Source organism: Cervus canadensis, chromosome 26, assembly GCF_019320065.1.
Source record: "Cervus canadensis isolate Bull #8, Minnesota chromosome 26, ASM1932006v1, whole genome shotgun sequence".
Taxonomy (NCBI): domain Eukaryota; kingdom Metazoa; phylum Chordata; class Mammalia; order Artiodactyla; family Cervidae; genus Cervus; species Cervus canadensis.
In genome coordinates this window covers 20615974-20636246 of record NC_057411.1, presented here as the reverse complement: position 1 = coordinate 20636246, position 20273 = coordinate 20615974, and the positions used below count along the sequence as shown (strand labels likewise).

The following is a 20273-nucleotide window of genomic DNA, read 5'->3' as shown; positions in this document are numbered from 1 at the left end:
ACTCTTTGCATCTCCATGGACTGCAGCCCGCTATGCTCCTCTGTCCATGGGGATTCTCCAGGCAAGAATACTGGAGTGGGTTGCCATGCCCTCCTGCAGGGGATGTCCTAACCCAGGTATCGGACCCAGCTCTCCTGCATTGCAGGCAGATGCTTTACCAGCTGAGATACCAGAGAAGCCAGACTAAACCTGAGACCCAGTTAAATCACTTTAGGATAAAAAGATTATAGACAGATTTCTTCTTGGCCTCCATAATTATACACAGATAGTATAAATCTGACCTTTGTACACCCTTGCTAAATGATCTTAAATATAGGAAACTGAACTTTTAATTACTGAAAAACAGATCTGTACTAGGTTATGTTTTGAGACCTCCTCAGCATCCTTTAACTACATAAATCAGCAGTTTCCAAACTTTGGGGATTTTACATAAAGACCAGTAAAATTCAAGAAAAAAGCCTAGATTAGCCAACTATTTAGGGCATCCCTGGTGGGCTCAGACAGTAAAAGAATCTCCCTGCAATGCGGGAGACCCAGGTTCAATCCCTGTGTTGGGAAATTACCCTGGAGAAGAGAATGGCAACCCACTCCAGTGTTCTTGCCTGAAGAATCCCATGGACAGAGTCTGCGAGCTACAGTTCATGGGGTTGCAAAGAGTCGGACACAACTGTGTGATTTATAGCCAACTATTTATTTTGCAAGTAAACAGTTGATATCCTAAGTTAATAGAATTCTAGAAAAAACTTATTACCATTTCTTACTTTTTCATTTCATCACAGATCAAGCTACACCTGTCTGCAGAATGACTTGGGGAACCACAAATTAATCTAAAAAACTTCCTCCAAAATACTTATTTTTATTTGACCGGTTGACTCTATTCTTAGTTATCAGAGGTAAAATATTTCAGAGTAGTACTTAGGGAATTAATTTTTGAACAGTACCCAGTGTTGACTTTTTTATTGTAAACTGTTTAATAGTAAATGTACATGACTTTGTTTTTATATTTTTTAGAAAAGTTTTTTAATATCAAAATTTCTCTAATTTAGTGGTATTAAAGCCATCATTTTCATGTCCTTCAATAACTTCAGTTCTCTGACTTTTCTTTCTTTCTTTTTTTTTTTTATTTTGGTATTTTTCAGTTACTTCCAAAGCTAAACAAAACACAGAAAGGATTCTTCAACAGTAGTGAGCCCATATGGCTTTTACTTAGTAAAGCCTTTATTACTTACTAGCAAACTTTGTTTTTTTGGTTGTTATCATCAGGTGACCTTCAGATGGCAGTGCTTTCATTTGAAAAAGATGATGATCATAATGGACACGTAGATTTCATCACAGCTGCATCAAATCTTCGTGCCAAAATGTATAGTATTGAACCCGCTGACCGTTTGAAAACAAAGCGCATAGCAGGTAGAATTATACCTGCTATAGCAACATCTACTGCTGCAGTTTCTGGCTTGGTGAGATTATTATTCTGTGAAAATGTTGCTATATCATTGTTTCTTTCCTGTCTTCCCTATTATACCACCCCTAAACCATTCACTCAGAGATCTTAGAGAAGGAAGGATACTTATTGACCTTATAATTTAAAATTGTAAGGTATTTCTGAAAATACAGTAGTCCTGTATTTTGAACTTTTACAGATAATGCAAACATTTTTAAATAAGCTCCATTGAGTTAGAGTATAATTTTTCTTACAAGCAATAATCCTCTTAATCACCTTTATATCTGCCATATAATCCATGTGCTTTATTTTTCTTGAATAAAATGAACTAGCCTAGACTTTGCACTTTGATAATATTAGATTTTAGTTCTTTGCCTTAAAAAAGTGCTATTCTCGATAGTGATTTGGATTTCTTTCGATTTAGTGTTTCCTTAACAACTCCTGAACAATTTAGAGTCTTTAGGGCCGCGCTAATTGTTACACCATCCTGTACTGTTACTCGTGGAAGCTGTGTAGTTACTGTTCTGTTATTAAATGATTTCAGACAGCTGGATTTCTTGAGTGTTGGTGTCTGCTTTCGAAGTAGGAAGATTACATGGTCAGATTAATTAGACTTACAGAAATCTTTATTACTCTAGTCTAATAACTACTTTTATTCTCTACACAGAAATGCTTGAGAAAAATTCAGGAAAATTATATAAGTGCAATTAAAGTTATAGTTAGTTTTAGGCTATTTATATAATCAGATCACCTTCTTTTACCTAGGTTGCATTGGAGATGATCAAAGTAGCTGGCGACTATCCATTTGAAGCTTACAAAAATTGTTTTCTTAACTTAGCCATTCCAATCATAGTGTTTTCAGAGACATCTGAAGTAAGAAAAACTGAGATCAGGTATGCATGAAGGTCTGCTTCTCTTGTATAATGAGAATGAAATAGTTTTTTTTGCTTTTTAAAAGGGAAAAACAATAGCTTTATCTCTCCTTTTCCTCTCTACACATACATATCTTTTCTATCACTTCAAGACAAGGTCATAACCCCATCTTCATGTAGCATTTTTTTCCTTTTTCTTTTTAATTATATAATTGACATGCAATATTAATTTAGCTTCAGGTGTACAACATAAAGATTCGACACCTGTGTATGTTGTGAAATGATTACCACAATAAGTTCAGTCACCATCCGTTATCAAACATAGTTACAGAATTTTTTTTCTGATGAGAACATTCAGGATTTACTCACTCAGCAGTTTTCAGATATGCAGTGCAGTATTATTTACTGACTGTCGTCACTGTGCTGCACGTTTTGTACCCATGGCTTAGCTCACGACCAGGAGTTTGTACCTCTTGATTCCCTTTAACCATTTCGTTCACCCTCACCGCCTGCTTCTGTTTCTGTCAGCTTGTGGATTTTTTGGTTTTTGTCTGGTTAGTTGATTGAGTTTTCTGGGGAAGAGAGATGGTTTGTTTGTTTTAAATTCCACATATACATAAGGTGATAAGGTATCTGTCGTTCTCTGTCAGACTTATTTAGTATAATGTCTTCAAGGTCCATCTCTGTTGTTGCAAATGGCAGGATTTCATTCTTTTTATGGCTGAATAATACTTCGTTGTATATGGCACCACACTTTTTTTTTCCATTCCTCCAAAATGGACACTTAGATTGATTCCATGTCTTGCCTATTATATAAACAATGCTTCGGTGAACATGGGAGTACAGATACCTTTTCAAGTTAGTGTTGGCATCTTCTTTGGATAAATACCCAGAAGTGAATTTCCTAGATCACATGGTAGTTCTGTTTTTATTTTATTTGAAGAACCTAAATCTGCATTCCATAGTGGCTGTATCATTTTACATTCCCACTAGAAATGTACAAGAGGTTGAATTGCTTCACATCCTTGCCAGCATTTGTTACCTTTTTTTTTTTTTTTTGATGATAACCATCCTAACAGGTGTCTGATGATACCTCAGCATGGCTTTGATTTGTATTTCTCTGATAGTAATAATGAGCATCCTTTTATCTACCTATTGGTCATCTGTATGTTTGCTCTGGAAAATTGTTCAGGTCATTTGCCCATTTTGTTATTGGATTGTATGCATTTTTTGCTGTTGAGTTGTCTGAGGTTGTTATATATTTTGTGTATTAAATCCTTATCAGATATATGATTTGCAAATATCTTCTCCCATTTAGTAGGTTACGTTTTCATTTTGTTGATTTTTTTCCCCCTGTGCAGATTTTGAGTTTGATACAGTCCCACTTGTTTATTTTTTATTTTATTGCCTTTACTTTTGCTGTCAAATCTAAAAAATCATCACCAAAACCTAGTGTCAAGGAGCTTACCACCTAAGGTTTCTTCTAGGAATTTTATGGTTTTAGGTCTTAATTCAGGTGTTCAATTCATTCTGATAATCGAGATAATTTTTGTGTATGGTGAAGATAGGAGTCCAGTTTCATTCTTATGCATCTGGCGTGAAGCACTGCCGACTAAACTAGCCATAGTGTAGTCAGCACACTGTTAATCTGCCACACTGTTCAGCATTCTACTTTCTTACGGTTTCCTCTATGTCTGCCTAACTCAGATGAATTAGAAGCCACCCCTAGTGTCTGACTAATGGATAATAAGAATAAGCATCTAGTTCCGAAAGCTGTATGACAAAGCAGAACAATTCCCTGGGACTTTCATTTTTTACAGTTTAAACTGGTAACAGCAAAAAATTTGAAAATTGCCATCTTGGCAAGAGTGTGAGAAAGCTTTACTCTCGTACATTATTGGTGAGAATATAAAATAATATAACCCATATTAAAACATATACAGCACTATGGTTCAAACTTGCATAAACGGTTTCACTCATCTCAAATGATATATGTATAGGATGTTCATTCTGGCATTGTTTATCATAGCCAAAGATTAGAACAACCCAAGTGTTCGATGATAGGAGACTGAAACATCCACACAGTGAAATGAAACTCATGCAGCTATTGAGAAACCAAACTCTCTTGCTAAGACATACTGGTTTATAATGAGACATTGGAAAGATAATAAGGTTCTGATAAAAATGGTTACCTGTGTAGTGTACTGGGGAAGTAAAATTTTGGAATATTTTAAGTTATATTTTCCTTTTTTATACTCCCACATTAATATCTAGTTAAATTACAAATAGTGGATTTCTGGGGGGTTTTTATTATTACTCAAGGGAAGAAAATGTAAATGTTTTTGTTCTAAATATTTTTCTACAACAGAAATGGAATATCATTTACAATTTGGGACAGATGGACTATACATGGAAAAGAAGATTTCACCCTCTTGGATTTCATAAATGCAGTTAAAGTGAGACAATTATTCATTAGTTGCTTTGAGTCTGTTAGTTTTCATACATGATCTCATTAATGTTCAGTCATGTCTCTTAGAGCTTTTTGTAAATATTATTTATCAGAAATTTGCTCTCTCTCTTTTTATTTATTTATTTATTTTTTTTTTTAATTTGCTCTCTTACTACTGGTTGTAAAACATTGTCACATACCATTTCTATTTCGATGGAGCTTTGATTGTACTCTTTTCGGTATTCATTTTTAGGAGAAGTATGGAATTGAGCCAACAATGGTGGTACAAGGAGTCAAAATGCTCTATGTTCCTATAGTGCCTGGTCATGCAAAAAGATTGAAGTTAACGTAAGTATAAAACATTGTATGCAAGAGATTCTCAGAAATTGAAATGTAAGTTGGATGTACACTAGAAAATTAAGTATAGAGATTATTGTAGTTCAGATTAAAATATATGATTTATTCTTATCTAATGACAGAAATAAAGACAGTGAATATACTAAGTTCCATAGGCTACCTTCCAAGTAAGATTTATAGGATTACAATATTCTTGTGAGTTTATTGTAGTTCTGAGTCAGCTTTGAAACTAATGAGCTTAGAAACCTGATTTGATCAATATACTAAGTAAAAGCAGATCCACCTCTTATATGCAAGCAGTGAGGATTAGGCTGGTGAGACTGAAGTATTAAAAAAAAATGCCAATTGTTATTGTCATTCATTTATTCAACACATTTTTTCAAAGAGTACCTGCTATATCCCAGGTACTTTTGTGAGCATTAGGGATACAGCCAGTGAAGCAAAGTCCCTACCCTTCTTGAGGAATTTGCATAACTATTAGACATGAATATCAGATGGTGGTAAGTGCTATGGAAAAATAAAGCAGAATGAAGGTGTGTTAAATTGATACAGTATATTGGTATGTTGGATAATCTTGGTAATCTCTCTGCCTGTCATATTTTGATTTGATAAGCTGACATTTAAGCAGAGATAAAAAGGAAGAGAGGGAGCAAAATCAGCCAGTCTTTTCAGTGGTCTGCACGGCCCTAAAGTATCTGGTTCCCACTTACTCCTCTGAGTTCCTTTCATACTTCTCTGTCCTTGCTCACAATATTCCAGTTACAGTTAACTCCTTACTTTTCCTTGAACATTCCATTCTCCAGCATGGGACCTTTGCTCTGGTATTTCCCTTTGCTTACAACTCTTTCTGAGATGGCCATTTGACTAACTCTCACCTCTGGTCTTTGCACTTCCTAAAGAGGCCCCTCTGAACCCCATCTAATACTATATCCTGTCCACTCTCCCAGCCTAGCACTCCTAATCCCCTTTATTCTGCTTGACTTGTTCCCTTTCTCATAACATTTGTCACTAATAGTCACTCTATTATCATCTCCCCCCACTAATAATATAAGCTTCATTCACAAGAACAGGAATCTATACTTCCCATCTATATATTCATTTTTTAAAAGCATTGCTTACATTGTGGGGTTTTTTGGTATGAGGTTTTTGGGGGGGGGTGTTTTTTAATAAATGTTCCGTATTCTTTATCATTACCAACAGAGGTAAAAATTGTTAGGTAAATCATTCATTTCCTTAATTATACGAAAGGAGATGAATTGCTACATTTTAAAGTAAATTTAAACAAGATCAGATTCTTTGGACAACATAATCTTTGAATCGCTCTTTCATTTTACAGACTTTACCAAATTATTTCTTCTTGCTTATTTTCCTTAGAATGCATAAACTTGTGAAGCCTTCTGCTGAAAAGAAATATGTGGATCTTACTGTGTCATTTGCTCCAGATACTGATGGAGACGAAGATTTACCTGGACCTCCAGTAAGATACTACTTTAGCCATGACACTGATGAGCAGAAGTTGTCTTAAATTTAAGACTACTTGATTTTGGAAAGAATGCACTCAATTCAGAAACTAAAAAAGTCAGCTCAAAATGCTATGGATTTCTCTTTGATAAAGCCTTAATTTAAGGGAACCATCAGTAAAAAAAGAAAGTACAGTGAAGAATTGTAAAGCATTTTGAAGCACAGTATATACACTCGTGTAGTGCTTCATATGTGGATGTGATCACAAGCAACTTTGAACTGGAATGCCATTTTATAATGCTTACCAAAAAACTGTGTATTAACTTCTTTGGATGAAACGAAGGAAAAATTACATATCCAAGACTAGAAGAGATAAAACATCAAGAAATTGAAAGTTACAAATGTAATTATCCAAAACGTTTAATCTCATTTTATGAATTGTTGTGGTTGTTTAGTATTTGAGGCCCATTTTTCTTTCAAATAGTATTTGGCTCCCTGCCCCTCTCAAGATGAGGCTTTGAATTTAACATCAGTGGAGTGGGGGATAGTAGCAGTGGATAAAGAGTAGCCATTTAGAACTGTACAAATGTTACCTCGCTCATTTTACCAGAGTTTGCTATATCACTGTCTCTCCAAAATCAGGATCTTTGTTGTCGACATCAGTGTCGCAAGTCATGATGACAGGTGTTAACCGGAACTAACTGTTAACAATACTGTGTGAACTCTTGACAGCCCTCTTAGAGAATCCACGAATGTGAGCAGATAAATACGGTTGGTCATTTGATTCATCAATATGCCTTCTAATGTGGCTATTTTATTTATTTGGAACTCTAAACCTAACTGTCATAGTATATAAGACTAAAAGGTTTTGTAAATGGAGTGTCCTTAGAAGTAGGTGAAGAGTAGAAATTAAAAAATTATCACTAGTTGAGTCTTGATTTTTTTTTTTCTTCCAGCGAACAAATGGACAGAAAAAAATTTTTTTATTTTAAAGGGAAATGTATTATTTAATTACACTCCCAGAAAGGGAGTTGACAAAGATAAAAATTTATTTTTTTAGATCTTTATTGATAGAAACTTTCTGTTTTCTGCTAGGAGCTATTGCAGGTATTCATAGAAATGCTTTCATTAAAATAACAAAGTATACTCAACACTGTAAACTCAGTGAAAACAGCAAGTGTTTCTTTTACTTCAAATGCTATCATGCGTCCTAAAGCAATTGGCATTTCATAACCACAGAATGTCATTTCTTTCTAGCTGCTTTTCCTCTGTTTTTCTGTTCAGACCATTAATAAGTACTTTGATAAATTAAAAACTAGATTCACATCAGTATTAATCCAATTTGATATCTTTTTCTATTCCCTCCTTAACTTTCCTTTTATTCCACCTGTATATAGTTTAGTCAACCAGGTGTATTGTTTCATTCTTTTGTAAAAGCATCATCCAATTGGGAAAATATATTTGGGAATAGAGGTTGAGTTTGTATGATTAAAGGGTAATCTGCATTGGAGGCAAAGATAAGTGGACAGGATGAGTCTAAAGGAACTGACTACCTTTGAAATAAGCAATTAATTTTGGTTCATCATATCCTTCCCTCTCACTTCATGTATATTGCAAACACAGTGCTTAAAATTAATATTATTTAAAATTGAATTCAGGAATATCAAAGCTCTGTGGCTTGGAACATTAGAGGCTAGCAGTAATAAAAGAACTTTCCTATAAGAAGTCTGTTCCACTTTTTTGTTTTGTACTCTATGACAGCAACTGATACTTTCTTGGTAGCCATTCAATAATTCTCAACTATGATCTTATATCTTACTTATATTCTATATAAATCTCTACATCTCTTCAGAAGTAAATTTAGAACAGAACCAGGCTATCAATTCTTATTTCTGGAGATCAGTGCTTTAGCAGATATAAACAGAATCAACAAAGATTAAGTTCATTTTATGATTAAATGTGAAACCATGTTGTCATTGCTTTTTTTTTCCCCTATGGGTAAAAGGATTGCCATTTATTTCTTCTATTTAGTTCTGCTAAACTGGAAAGCCAGCATGAATTTTATTTCTGTTTTATTTCTGTACCATGAGATCACTGTGCTGGTGATTGAAATACCAGGTGCAAAAATTAATGATTTGATTTTGTACAGTACCACTGAGTGATTTTTTACTTATTAAAAATAAATCAAGAAATTTGACATTATCTTTGTAAATCCTGTTCTGAAGTTGACTCTGGAGATTCCAGTTTTACTATTCATTTTGTGAGTAGTATTGCTTTGGTGTTTCCTAGTTTTCAAGGTATGCAGTCAGGGAGATATAGCACTCACTGGATGTGGAGGGACATTACTTCCAAGTGCTTTTGGCTCCTGGAAATTCTCTTAAAACAATTGAGGGGGAAGATCTGGTAAATCCCAGACTGTTGGTTGGGGATTTCTAAAGCCCATTCATTACTTTTTAGAGTTCAGAGCAGTAGGTTACTAATTTATAGTGAAAGTGAAGTCGCTCAGTCGTGTCCAACTCTTTGCGACCCGGTGAACTGTAGCCTACCATAGCTTGATTAGACAGACCTTTGTTGGCAAAGTAATGTCTCTGCTTTTTAATATGCTGTCTAGGTTGATCATAACTTTCCTCCCAAGGAGTAAGCGTCTTTTAATTTCAAGGCTGCAGTCACCATCTGCAGTGATTTTGGAGCCCAGAAAAATAAAGTCAGCCACTGTTTCCACTGTTTCCCATCTATTTGCCATGAAGTGATAGCAGATAGATACAGTCATTAGGTAGTGCTTTAACTATTTTACTTCTAACAAATTCAAAACATAAATCAGGAAGTTGCAGTCTTGGGTGTCCCCGTAAGAAACCAGTCAATAATTTGTTTCTCTTGCCATGTCTTAGCTTTCTTTATTTAAGAAATATATATGTATTCGTGTATATACACATTTATGTGTATATACATATTCAAAAGAGTACATAAAATACAAAAACACAATTTTGGGAATAATTTTAAAGTAACTAGTTGTATAACAAGCTCTCAAATCAATACAACATGGACAGCAGCCCAGAAACTCCCCTGATAGTCCCTTCCCAGTCACAGCCAGCTTCCCCACACAGTACCCTCTAGCAATTAGCACTGTTCCACCTTTTGTGATAACTGTGTCTTTGTTTTTATTTGCAATGTTAACTCCTATGTTTGTACCTAAACAATACTGTTTACTTTTGATGGTTTTTTAATTTTATGTAAATAGAATTATACTATATTTTCCTTCAAGATGGGATTCTTCTTTCATCCAACATAGGATTCATCCATGTTGTTGCTTGTAACAACTTCGTTCATCATCATTGATGTATAATTTACCTTTGCATTAATGTAACACTTTATTCATTCTGTTGACTGTGGACAGTGGGTTTTGGGGGAAGGAGGATCATAGTTGCACAGTGAACATTATTTTATGTGTGAAAGTCTCTCGGTGATGTCCAACTCTTTGCGACCCCATGGACTGTAGCCCGCCAGGCTCCTCTGTCCATGGAATTACCCAGGCAAGAATACTGGAGTGGATAGCCATTCCCTTCTCTAGGGTATCTTCCCAGCCCAGGGTTCGAACCCAGATCTCCTGCCTTGTGGGCAGATTCTTTATCATCTGAGCCACTAGGGAAGCCCAAGAATATTGGAGTGGGTAGCCTATCCCTTCACCTAGTGCAACTAAGCTATATATGCCTAGGAATGGTCCTTGATCATTGGATATTTGCATCTTAAATTTTATGAGATTAAAACAAAGTTTTCCCTGAGCAACAGAGATGTCGTGCTTTTCCACTTTGCTCAACTCTGGTGTTAACAGGTTTTTTTTTTTTAATTTTGCCAATCTTTTGGATGTGCAGTTATATCTCATTGAAGTTTTACTCTGCATTTCCCTAGTTACTCATGAAATTAAGTACATTTTTATATGTTTGCTGGCCAATCTTTCTTTTTTATGAAGTGACTTAAATTCTTTTGCCCATTTTTTTGCTTGTGTTGGCAGATTTTTTCTTCTTTGATTTATTAAAGAGCATTATAAATCCTGTTCTTAGTTGGCTTAGTTCACTTCAGTCACTCAGTTGTGTCCGACTCTTGGCAACCCCACGGACTGCAGCACGCCAGGCCTCCCTGTCCATCACCAACTCCCAGAGATTACCAAAACTCATGTCCCATTGAGTGATTGATGCCATCCAGCCATCTCATCCTCTGTCATCCCCTTCTCCCGCCTTCAATTTTTCCCAGCATCAAGGTCTTTTCCAGTGAATCAGTTCTTCACGTCAGGTGGCCAAAGTATTGGTGTTTCAGCTTCAACATCAGTCCTTCCAATGAACACTCAGGACTGATCTCATTTAGGATGGACTGGTTGGATCTCCTTGCAGTTCAAGAGACTCAGAAGTCTTCTCCAACACCACAGTTCAAAAGCATCAATTCAGTGCTCAGCTTTCTTGATAGTCCAACTCTCACATCCATACATGACCACTGGAAAAACCATAGCCTTGACTAGATGGACCATTGTTGGCAAAGTAATGTCTCTGCTTTTTAATATGCTGTCTAGGTTGGCCATATTTTTTTCCAAGGAGGAAGCATCTTTTAATTTCATGGCTGCAGGCACCATCTGCAGTGATTTTTGGAGCCCCCAAAAATAAAGTCTGCCTGTTTCCCCATCTATTTGCCATGAAGTGATGGGACAAGATACCATGATCTTAGTTTTCTGAATGTTGAGCTTTAAGCCAACTTTTTCACTCTCCTCTTTCACCTTCATCAGGAGGCTCTTTAGTTCTTCACTTTCTGCCATAAGGGTGGTGTCATCTGCATATCTGAGATTATTGATATTTCTCCCAGCAATCTTGATTCCAGCTTGTGCTTCATCCAGCCCAGTGTTTCTTATGATGTAGTCTGCATGTAAGTTAAATAAGCAGGGTGACAATATACAGCCTTGATGTACTTCTTTCCCTATTTGGAACCAATCTGTTGTTCCATGTCCAGCTCTAACTGTTGCTTCCTGCACACAGATTTCTCAAAAGGCAGGTCAGGTGGTCTGGAATTCCCATCTCTTAGTTGGCTATGTAACTGCAAATATTTTTTCCCACTCTGGCTTGCCTTTCCCTCTATGATGTTCTTTGATACAAAGAATTTTTTAATGGTTATTTACTGAAAAGTATCAAATTTTTTGTTTAAGGCTAGTTTTTTGTGAATTTTTAAAAACTGTTCTCTGAAGCCACAAAGTCAAAAGATACTCCTTTATATTATCTTCTAAAGCTTTCATTTTGACTTCCATACTTTAAATTTTTAATGCACGAGGAATTACTTTTCTATATCCTAGGAAGTACCTCATCACCATTTACTGAAGTCTGTTCTTTTCTGCAGTGCCAGCAAAGTCATGTGTCATATCCGTATATGTATACATATCTTACTGTATTTTTTATTCATTTTCTATCCCTGTGCTGGTATACTGTTTTCATCACTATAGCTATTACTTTTGATACTTGGCGGAACAAATCTTCCTGACTTATGTTTTGTAATGCATATTGCTTATTTTTAGCCCTTTGTATTTTTAGTTCTCAAATTTCTAATTTCAAATATGCAAACCTAGCACATCACAGTTTCTAATTGTCCTGCTGAAATTTTATATCTTTCATCTAACTGGACATGAAAAGCATTATTATTTAATAGTCTGTGTTTAATAATTCCCAAGTCTGAAGCTCTCCTGGGTGCTCTATGTTTGTTTCTGCTAATTCTCATTATCTTGTGTTCTTGTATGTATGGTTATCTTTACCTTTATGCCAATATTATATTTGAAGACCTGCTTGTAGACAAACTTGAACAACACAATTTTGAACTGAATGGGCCCACTTACATGCAGATTTTTTCACTAAATATATCTTGTTGTTCAGTTGCTAAGTCATGTCTTGGTGCTGCATAGACTGCAGCATGGGCTTCTCCAGTGGCTTAGGTGGTCAAGAATCCGCCTACAATGCAGGAAACCCAGGTTCAATCCCTGGGTCGGGAAGATCCCCTGGAGAAGGGCATGGCAACCCACTCCATTATTCTTGCTTGAAGAATCCCATGGACAGAGGAGTCTGGTGGGCTGAGTCCATAGTGTTGCACAGAGTTGGACACAACTGAAGCAACTCAGCATGCAGACTGCAGCATACCAGGCTTCCCTGTCCTTCACCGACTCCCGGAGTTTGCTCAGACTTGGATCCATTGAGTCGGTGATGCCTTCCAACTAACTCATCCTCTGTTGCCCCAGCTCCACCTGCCCTCAATCTTTCCCAGCATCAGTCTTTTCCAATGAGTCAGCTCATCACATCAGGTGGCCAAAGTGTTGAAGCTTCAGCATCAGTCCTTCCAATGAATACTTAGGGTTGATTTCCTTTAGGATTGACTGATTTGATCTCCTTGCTGTCCAAGGGGCTCTCAAGAGTCTTATCCAGCACCACAATTCGAAAGCATCAATTCTTCAGCACTCAGCCTTCTTTATGGTCCCCCTCTCACATCCATACATGACTACTGGAAAAGCCATATCTTTGACTATACGGATCTTTATTGGCAAGGTGATGTCTCTGCCTTTTTTTTTTTTTTTTTGTCTCTGCCTTTTAATACACTGTCTAGGTTTTTCATAGCTTTTCTTCCAAGGAGCAAACTTCTTTTAATTTCATGACTGCAGTCACTGTCCGCAGTGATTTTGGTCCCAAGAAAATAAAATTTTTCACCATTTCCACTTTTTCCCCATCTATTTGCCATGAAGTGATGGAACTGGGTGCTATGATCTTAGTTTTTTGAATGTTGACTTTTAAGCCAGCTTTTTCACTTTCCTCTTTCACCCCCATCAAGAGACTGTTTAGTGCCTCCACTAAATACATACTGCAGTATCTTACGATCCATGGAAATGGAACCTCAGTTACAGAGGACAGACTCTAAACTCATAGGCAGATTTTCAACTGTGCAGTGGGTTGGTGCCTAATTCCCATGTTGTTCAAAGATCAACTGCAGTTTGATTCCTAACATGATATGTTCATCTTCCTTAAGACTTTTCATATGCTCTGGTAAGCACTTTTTTAGGCACCAGTAATTCAGGATCTTTTTGACACAATTTCAGAAACTGGGATTTTTCTTTTTTTTCTTTTTTTCTATTTTTATTTTTTTTATTAGTTAGAGGCTAATTACTTCACAACATTTCAGTGGGTTTTGTCATACATTGACATGAATCAGCCATGGAGTTACATGTATTCCCCATCCTGATCCCCCCTCCCACCTCCCTGTCCACCCGATTCCTCTGGGTCTTCCCAGTGCACCAGGCCCGAGCACTTGTCTCATGCATCCAGCCTGGGCTGGTGATCTGAGAAACTGGGATTTTTCTGAGTCATCCATGTGACTCAGAGCTGAGCTGAGTGTACTAGTACCCTTACTTCCTGTTAATCCTTAGTTCAGAAACTCTTCAGACTTGCTATTGTGGGCTGGGGTTACCAGAGCCAGAGCCGCCACCTCTTTGCCGGTACTACATTCTACCTTTGAATCCTTTGGATGTTTTAGCTTTGCTCGGCTTCTCAGTGACCTTTTAAAAATCTACAAAAGCTCCCAGGGTACAAGTGCTCACAGATGAAGAATTCATTTCCTTTATGAATTTCTGTTTTCTCCCAGATAATTATTCACTAACTTGGCTTTCTGATATCCAAAACTTTTTCAAATACATTTTGTCCAACTTTCCTAAATATTCTCAAGTGAGAATGTTAATCCAAATTACTCAGCCCACTTTATTTCAAAATTTTCATTAGGGATTGTTCCTCTTCAACTCTTAGGTTTTTTAGGAGTGTGTTTATTTCCAGTATAAAGTGTGGATAATCCAACTTGATGTTCTTCGTATTTAAAGTGGAACACTAAGGGCTACTTATGTTTAATATAATGACTAATTTATTTCTGACATTTTATTTTGGGGGGATTTATTTTTTGTCTAGCTTGTTCTATGGTTTTTCTCTATTGCTGTTTAAAATTTGTTTGCTTTTTAAATTTTTGTGTATGCCAGGTATTATTAAACGGTTTCTCTCAATTCTAGGTATCCTTTTGTATTCTGGAACTTTGCAAACCCTATTTGTCCTTCATCATCTTGCTTCGCTTAGGTTCCACAAATAGGGGGCACTAGAAGGAGACTGGAAAGCTGGAGAAAGGGAGAAGAGACTTTGACTATTGCCATTTGGTTCCTGGTCATCAGTTTATCACCTCAGTAATGGCTTTTCTGCCAGTAGTTGTGGTTGGTACCCAGGCTCCACCTTTTTTCTTCCTCTCTTCAGGGTATCTCTTCTAGATTTCCAGGTTCTAATAATCCTGTCCTCTTCCCCTTAGTTGTGTCCATTGCTGACATTTTTAATTCTCACAAAATCTATTTAATCAATTTCTTCCCTTAAATTCTTTCTTAATATAAATAATATGGTTTTTCTTTTTGTGAACTATACATATTTTTTTCTTTACTAATTTAGTAACTTTTATCTTTTAATGATTAACTCTGTATTGCAACATGCATATTCAGATTAAGTCAGACTAAAGTTAATCATCATGTTTACATTTTGGAAGATTATAATTTCCAAAGATGGCCACAGTGATACTTGCACACTCACATGCTTTTCTCTTAGAACCTTGCAACCAACCATCAAGAGACAGAATATTTTCAGTTACTTTGAAACAAGAATTTATGACTGCCTCAAGTAATACAACAGAAGGCAACATATGTAACTGTGCAACTTCCAAGGTTAGTTGGAAGGAAAACAGTCTGTAATTTTGATCTAGGCAAAAATGTGTCAGGTATAACACAAAAAAGTGCAATCCACAGAAGCAAATTTGGGCTTCTGCTCTGCAAAAGATGGTTTTAAAGGAATGAAAAACAAAATGAAATATTTGCATATCATTTATCTGACAAAGGGCTTGTATTCAGAATATGAACAGAGTTCTCAAAACAAGCAAACAACCGAATAAAAATATGGTCAAAATAATTAAGTGTGTATGTTGCCAAGTTAGATTACATGAATGGTAAATAGCACATGAAAAAATACTCAACATCATTAATCATTAGGAAAATGCATATTAGAACCACAGAGATACCACTACAAACTTACTAGAATAACTTTTTTAAAGATAAGATGAAGTGCTGGCAAGGATGCAACCAGAGCTCTCAGACATTATAGAGGTGTATAAAGGTAAGACCACCTGTGAAAAGAGTTTTACAGTTTCTTATAAAGTTAGACATACATGTATCATTTGACCTAGTAATTTCATTCCTAGATATTTTTCCAAAGTGAAATAAAGACTTAAGTTCACACAAAAATCTGTGTACAAATATTTATGTAGCTTAATAATTGCCCAGAACTGGAAATGACCCTCATATGTTTAAGTTGGTTAATGGATAAACAAACTGGTACCTCCCTACAGTGAAATTTTCCCCAGTATTTATATACTATTCTATATAAATGATAGTATATAAATAAAGCAGAGTGAACTATAATACACAACACTTGGTTGAATCTAGACATTATAATGAGTGAAAGAAATAAGTCCTAGAAGATTGTGGACTGTGGTACCATTTATATGACATTCTGGAAAAATGCTGAACTGTAGGAATGGAAAACAGATGGGTAGTTGCCAGGGATTGTGTCTGAGAAGAAGAATTGACTAAAAAGAAAGAACATAGGGCATTTTTTGAGGTGATGGAACTTTCTATATCTTGATTGTGGTGATGGTAGTCAGAATTCACAGAACTGTACACCAAAAATTTAATTTTATTGTATGCAAATTAAATAAATTTTTTTAAAGGAAGAAAAATAATCCCTTGTATATAAGATATATCACACTCAGAATTATTTATTCAATTCACAATTTCTCCTATAATGAGCACTCCAAGAGAGCCATACTTAATTCTCATCACTAAGAATTCCTAGCCCAAGGACATGCAGCTATCCTTCTCTCTTTAAATGCTCTGAGTTCTCACATGAGAGAACGTGAGCTAACCTTCTTCAGGATTAGAGACCACATGAAGAGAATGGTTCAGCCAGGCCCAGTGGACCACCAGCACCAGATGTGTGAATGAAGCCAACTTAGACCATCCAGCTCCAGTCTAGCCACCAGCTGGTTATATTCCTACAAATGACATCAAGATACTAGCAGAAGAACTGCCCAACTGAATTGAATCCAAGTTGCTGATGTGCAGAATCGTGAGTAAGTAAAGTGGTCGTTGATATAACCACCATGTTTTAGGGGTGGTTTGTTACATAGCATTAGATAACTGACACAATATCATCCATGGAGGAAAAAAAAAAATGTTGGGATTTCCCCACCCTCCCCCCCCTTTTAAAAAATCATTTTAAAGATGTCACAGGAAATCCTTTCGTCTCTGGAGGGAAAAAAAGAAAAGAAAAACACATTAATAGCACATTCCCAGAGATTCCTGCTAGGTGGTATTTTCTTATACAGAGTCCAGGTAATGTATTAGGCCATCATACCTATAATAATCTGTTCATCATTTGTGGTTATATTGCAAGGTAGAGAAGGTCAAAGATAAGGGGAGAGAGCTAATGGGACCAATAATTTATAGAGGACAGAGGGTTACTGGGACATGGTGGTAGTCTTTAAATATTTGATGGGCTTTTTAAAACCATGTGTCATTTTAAAGTCAAAAGTCGGATTAATATGTATAAGTTAAAGGGAGAATGTTTCACACTTAATAGGCAGAAAAAATGCTCTAAAATGAGAGCTAACCAAAAGTGAACTATGCTGCCTCAAAAATCAGGCAGCTGTCATTAGGAATTTGCAAACAAGTTGAGTGGTCACATCTTAGAAATGTTTTTTGTATTGATTCCTATATAGAATGAGACACTACTGGATAATTTTCTAAAGTTCCTTCAGACTCTGAGTTTGTTAAAGCTATTTGCTATCACAAGAGTCATACCCATGTTTTAAAACTTGGACTTTTAAATTTGGCTGTCTTTTTAATTAGTAGACTTTCCAGATATGCCCTGATGCAGGTAACCAAAACAAGTTGTTTTGCCTAATAATCTGTAGGAACAGGAGTTTGTTTTGATAACTGAATCCATATGAGCTGGAGATATTTTTTCTCTGCTGCTTAAAGCTTGTCAAGTGATCATGTGTACCAGGAATTGTTTAAAAAGATGGAAAGAAACTGTCATATCCAGCCTGCCCTGCTTTGCCAAAACCTGGACTACAAACAGGGCCAGCTTTGTGGTCATGTGAACTGTGCACTGGCATTGGGTCCCATGCTTGGTTTAACAGTCTGCTACCACTGTTTTGAAATTGTTAACAACTTATGAACAAGTGGCCCACAAATTCTGTAGCCAATCCTAACTACAGTCTTTATCTGTAGTTCCTCGCCACCCACTCAATCCTTGTTATCTTGCACTCTGCCTTCTGCCTTTACAGTGGAATAAGGCTTCTCTCTCAAGTCATCTATGTCTAATGACCAATCCCAAGTTTCCCCTTAATCTTCATTCATTTTCATCTGTCTCAAGCATCTGACACTGTTGACAGACCATACCTTTAAATTCCGTTTGGTTTCCATGACTCTGTATGGTTTTCTTCTTATCAAACTTATTTGATAAAGCTGAGTAGAACGATGGAGTGAAGCTAGTAGTTACAGTACATGCCTCAGGTTTTTTCCCTCCAGGGTGGGCCTATACTCTATCCACCAGGATATAACAGACCATAGACTATAATCCTATAGTATTATAGGATTAATACTATATTATTACTACTATACTATAGTAGGCTATAATCCTACCTGGTGGCTATTATAAATCATATATAGGTTTTTTGTTACTTTGTTTTCCTTTTTTTTTTAATACAACAGTGAAGTGAAGAACATACCAAGGGCTTCATCAGTTGAATATATAAATGGTCGTAAATTTCCTCGTGTCTCCTTCACAAAATAATCAATGACACTGAAAAGATTTGGGAGTGTTACCTGTATAAAGAAAGGAAAAGAAGTCTCAATGTTGCCTGTGTTAATGATAGAGTAAGAGAAAGCTCAAATGAAATTTAGTGGAGATTACTATGTATTTCCTATCCTCTAGGAAATCATGTCAGTTCCTCACTTCCGTAGCTTACTGAATGTTCAAGATTTTACCTATTCATGAATTTCATTTCTCCTATGCAAACATATCTTCTTCCTTTTTGGGAAGTTACCCCTTTCCTGTTGTATACAATTCGGTGGCCAATAATTGGATATTCTGATCCTTCCCAGTTGTTGCATGAGAGTGTGACTCAAGTTAGGCCCAAAAAGCTCCTCTCCTGAAATTTGAACTTTAGAAGAACAAGAACGCAGATTCCTAATCAGATGATGGTTAATACAAGTAACTGCTTCCTAGTCCCTGAAGGTTTCCTAGCCTTCTGGTCATGCTATGAGTTTTCTATATTCTTAATTTTTTTTTTTTTTTTGCTTAAGTTAGCCTTAAGAAAATTGGTTTCTTCTCCTTGAAACTAAAGACCCCTTTGAAGTCAGAAAACTTAGTATTTTAATATCTCATTGTAACAGGGTGATTCCCACCACTGCATCCTAACATCAGAGATACTCTGTTTCCCCAGCATCCTAGACTGCAGGCCACATTACTTCATTCTTCTGGGCTGAAACCAGCGTAAATATCAGTTTTCCCACCTGTACAGCAGGTGCCGACTTGGAGTAGTGATCAAACTTAAATTAGGTGATATGTGTAGAGTATTTGGTTCTGTGCCTAACATAGTATTGAATGGTGATAATATTATATGTCAGTTGGGGTAGAAGAGGGGTTGAAGACAAGAACCATCCATTCTTCACTACTTGTTACGTTTAAAAGGGGAATTTCTGAACTTTCTGCATGGTAGGTATTAAAGGACCAGACACTGAAAGATTTTTTTTCCCATTAGAAATAAGCATATTGGAATAGTATATACTTCTAATTGGAGAATGTAAAATAGGTGGTAAAAGAATATTTTTCTCTCCTTGAGACAACTGTATCGAAAAAGATTTTTAGAGAAAGAAAGAAGTGGCAAGAATTGATAGAAGATGGTCTTCTACACTGCCTCTTCCGCCGCCTCCTGCATCTGGGTTCTCATCCTGGATGTGGGCCACCTTTAGGGCCTCCTAACATGGCTGTGTTTTGCAGCACTTTGTTCCTAGGCAGAGTCTGCTTTTCCACCTTACTTTGAATTTTATAAGTTAGGTGTTTGGGAGGGAGCAGAAGAAAATTAATCAACAACAAGGAAATAGCTACTTACAGGCTTTTCCAATTCAATAGTGTAGTTTTCCCCTACACTCGTGATTTTGTAGTGCTTGATTCTTGGCAGGCTGAAAAACCAAAAGAAGTTCATCTCCATTTGAGTACACAACAGGGTCAGATCAAACTAAAGTGAGAATAAAGTATCACCTGTACAGTAGAAAACTGTGTTCCCATGATTCTAGTTTGGCCAAAAAGGGGTGGGGGGCTTTATTCACCATTTCCTGTGTCTTTTTTAGGGGGTTATACACTAGTGTTCTGTGTGCTAAGTCGATTCAGTCGTGTCCGACTGCAACCCCATGGACTGTAGCCCACCAAGCTCCTCTATCCATGGGATTCTCCAGGCAAGAATACTGGAGTGGGTTGCCATGCCCTCTTCCAGGAGATCTTCTCCACCTAGGGATTGAACCCACATCTTTTATGTCTCCTACATT

General features: G+C 36.5%; 2 protein-coding genes across 4 annotated transcripts in view; one reads left to right on the top strand and one right to left on the bottom strand.

The window, feature by feature from the left end:
- Window positions 1–8305, top strand: part of UBA6 (ubiquitin like modifier activating enzyme 6) — an 81243-nt gene extending 72938 nt beyond the window's left edge. The window contains exons 29-33 of the mRNA XM_043447750.1: window positions 1264–1457; window positions 2207–2334; window positions 4682–4769; window positions 5016–5110; window positions 6494–8305. Of these exons, the coding sequence (XP_043303685.1) occupies window positions 1264–1457; window positions 2207–2334; window positions 4682–4769; window positions 5016–5110; window positions 6494–6644 (656 nt within the window). The 3' untranslated portion in view covers window positions 6645–8305. The remainder of the gene's footprint in view (window positions 1–1263; window positions 1458–2206; window positions 2335–4681; window positions 4770–5015; window positions 5111–6493) is intronic.
- A 7256-nt stretch (window positions 8306–15561) lies between these two features.
- The window catches only part of STAP1 (signal transducing adaptor family member 1), a 29178-nt gene continuing 24466 nt past the window's right edge, over window positions 15562–20273 (bottom strand). For 2 of the 3 annotated variants that reach the window (XM_043447748.1, XM_043447749.1), the window contains 3 exons: window positions 19841–19910; window positions 18455–18551; window positions 16918–16967 (listed from right to left, as the gene is read on the bottom strand). In XM_043447748.1, coding sequence (XP_043303683.1) covers window positions 16933–16967; window positions 18455–18551; window positions 19841–19910 — 202 coding nt within the window. In that variant the 3' untranslated portion in view covers window positions 16918–16932. Of the gene's footprint in view, window positions 16968–18454; window positions 18552–19840; window positions 19911–20273 lie in introns of all 3 variants that reach the window. The other variant, XM_043447747.1, reaches the window with a different exon arrangement.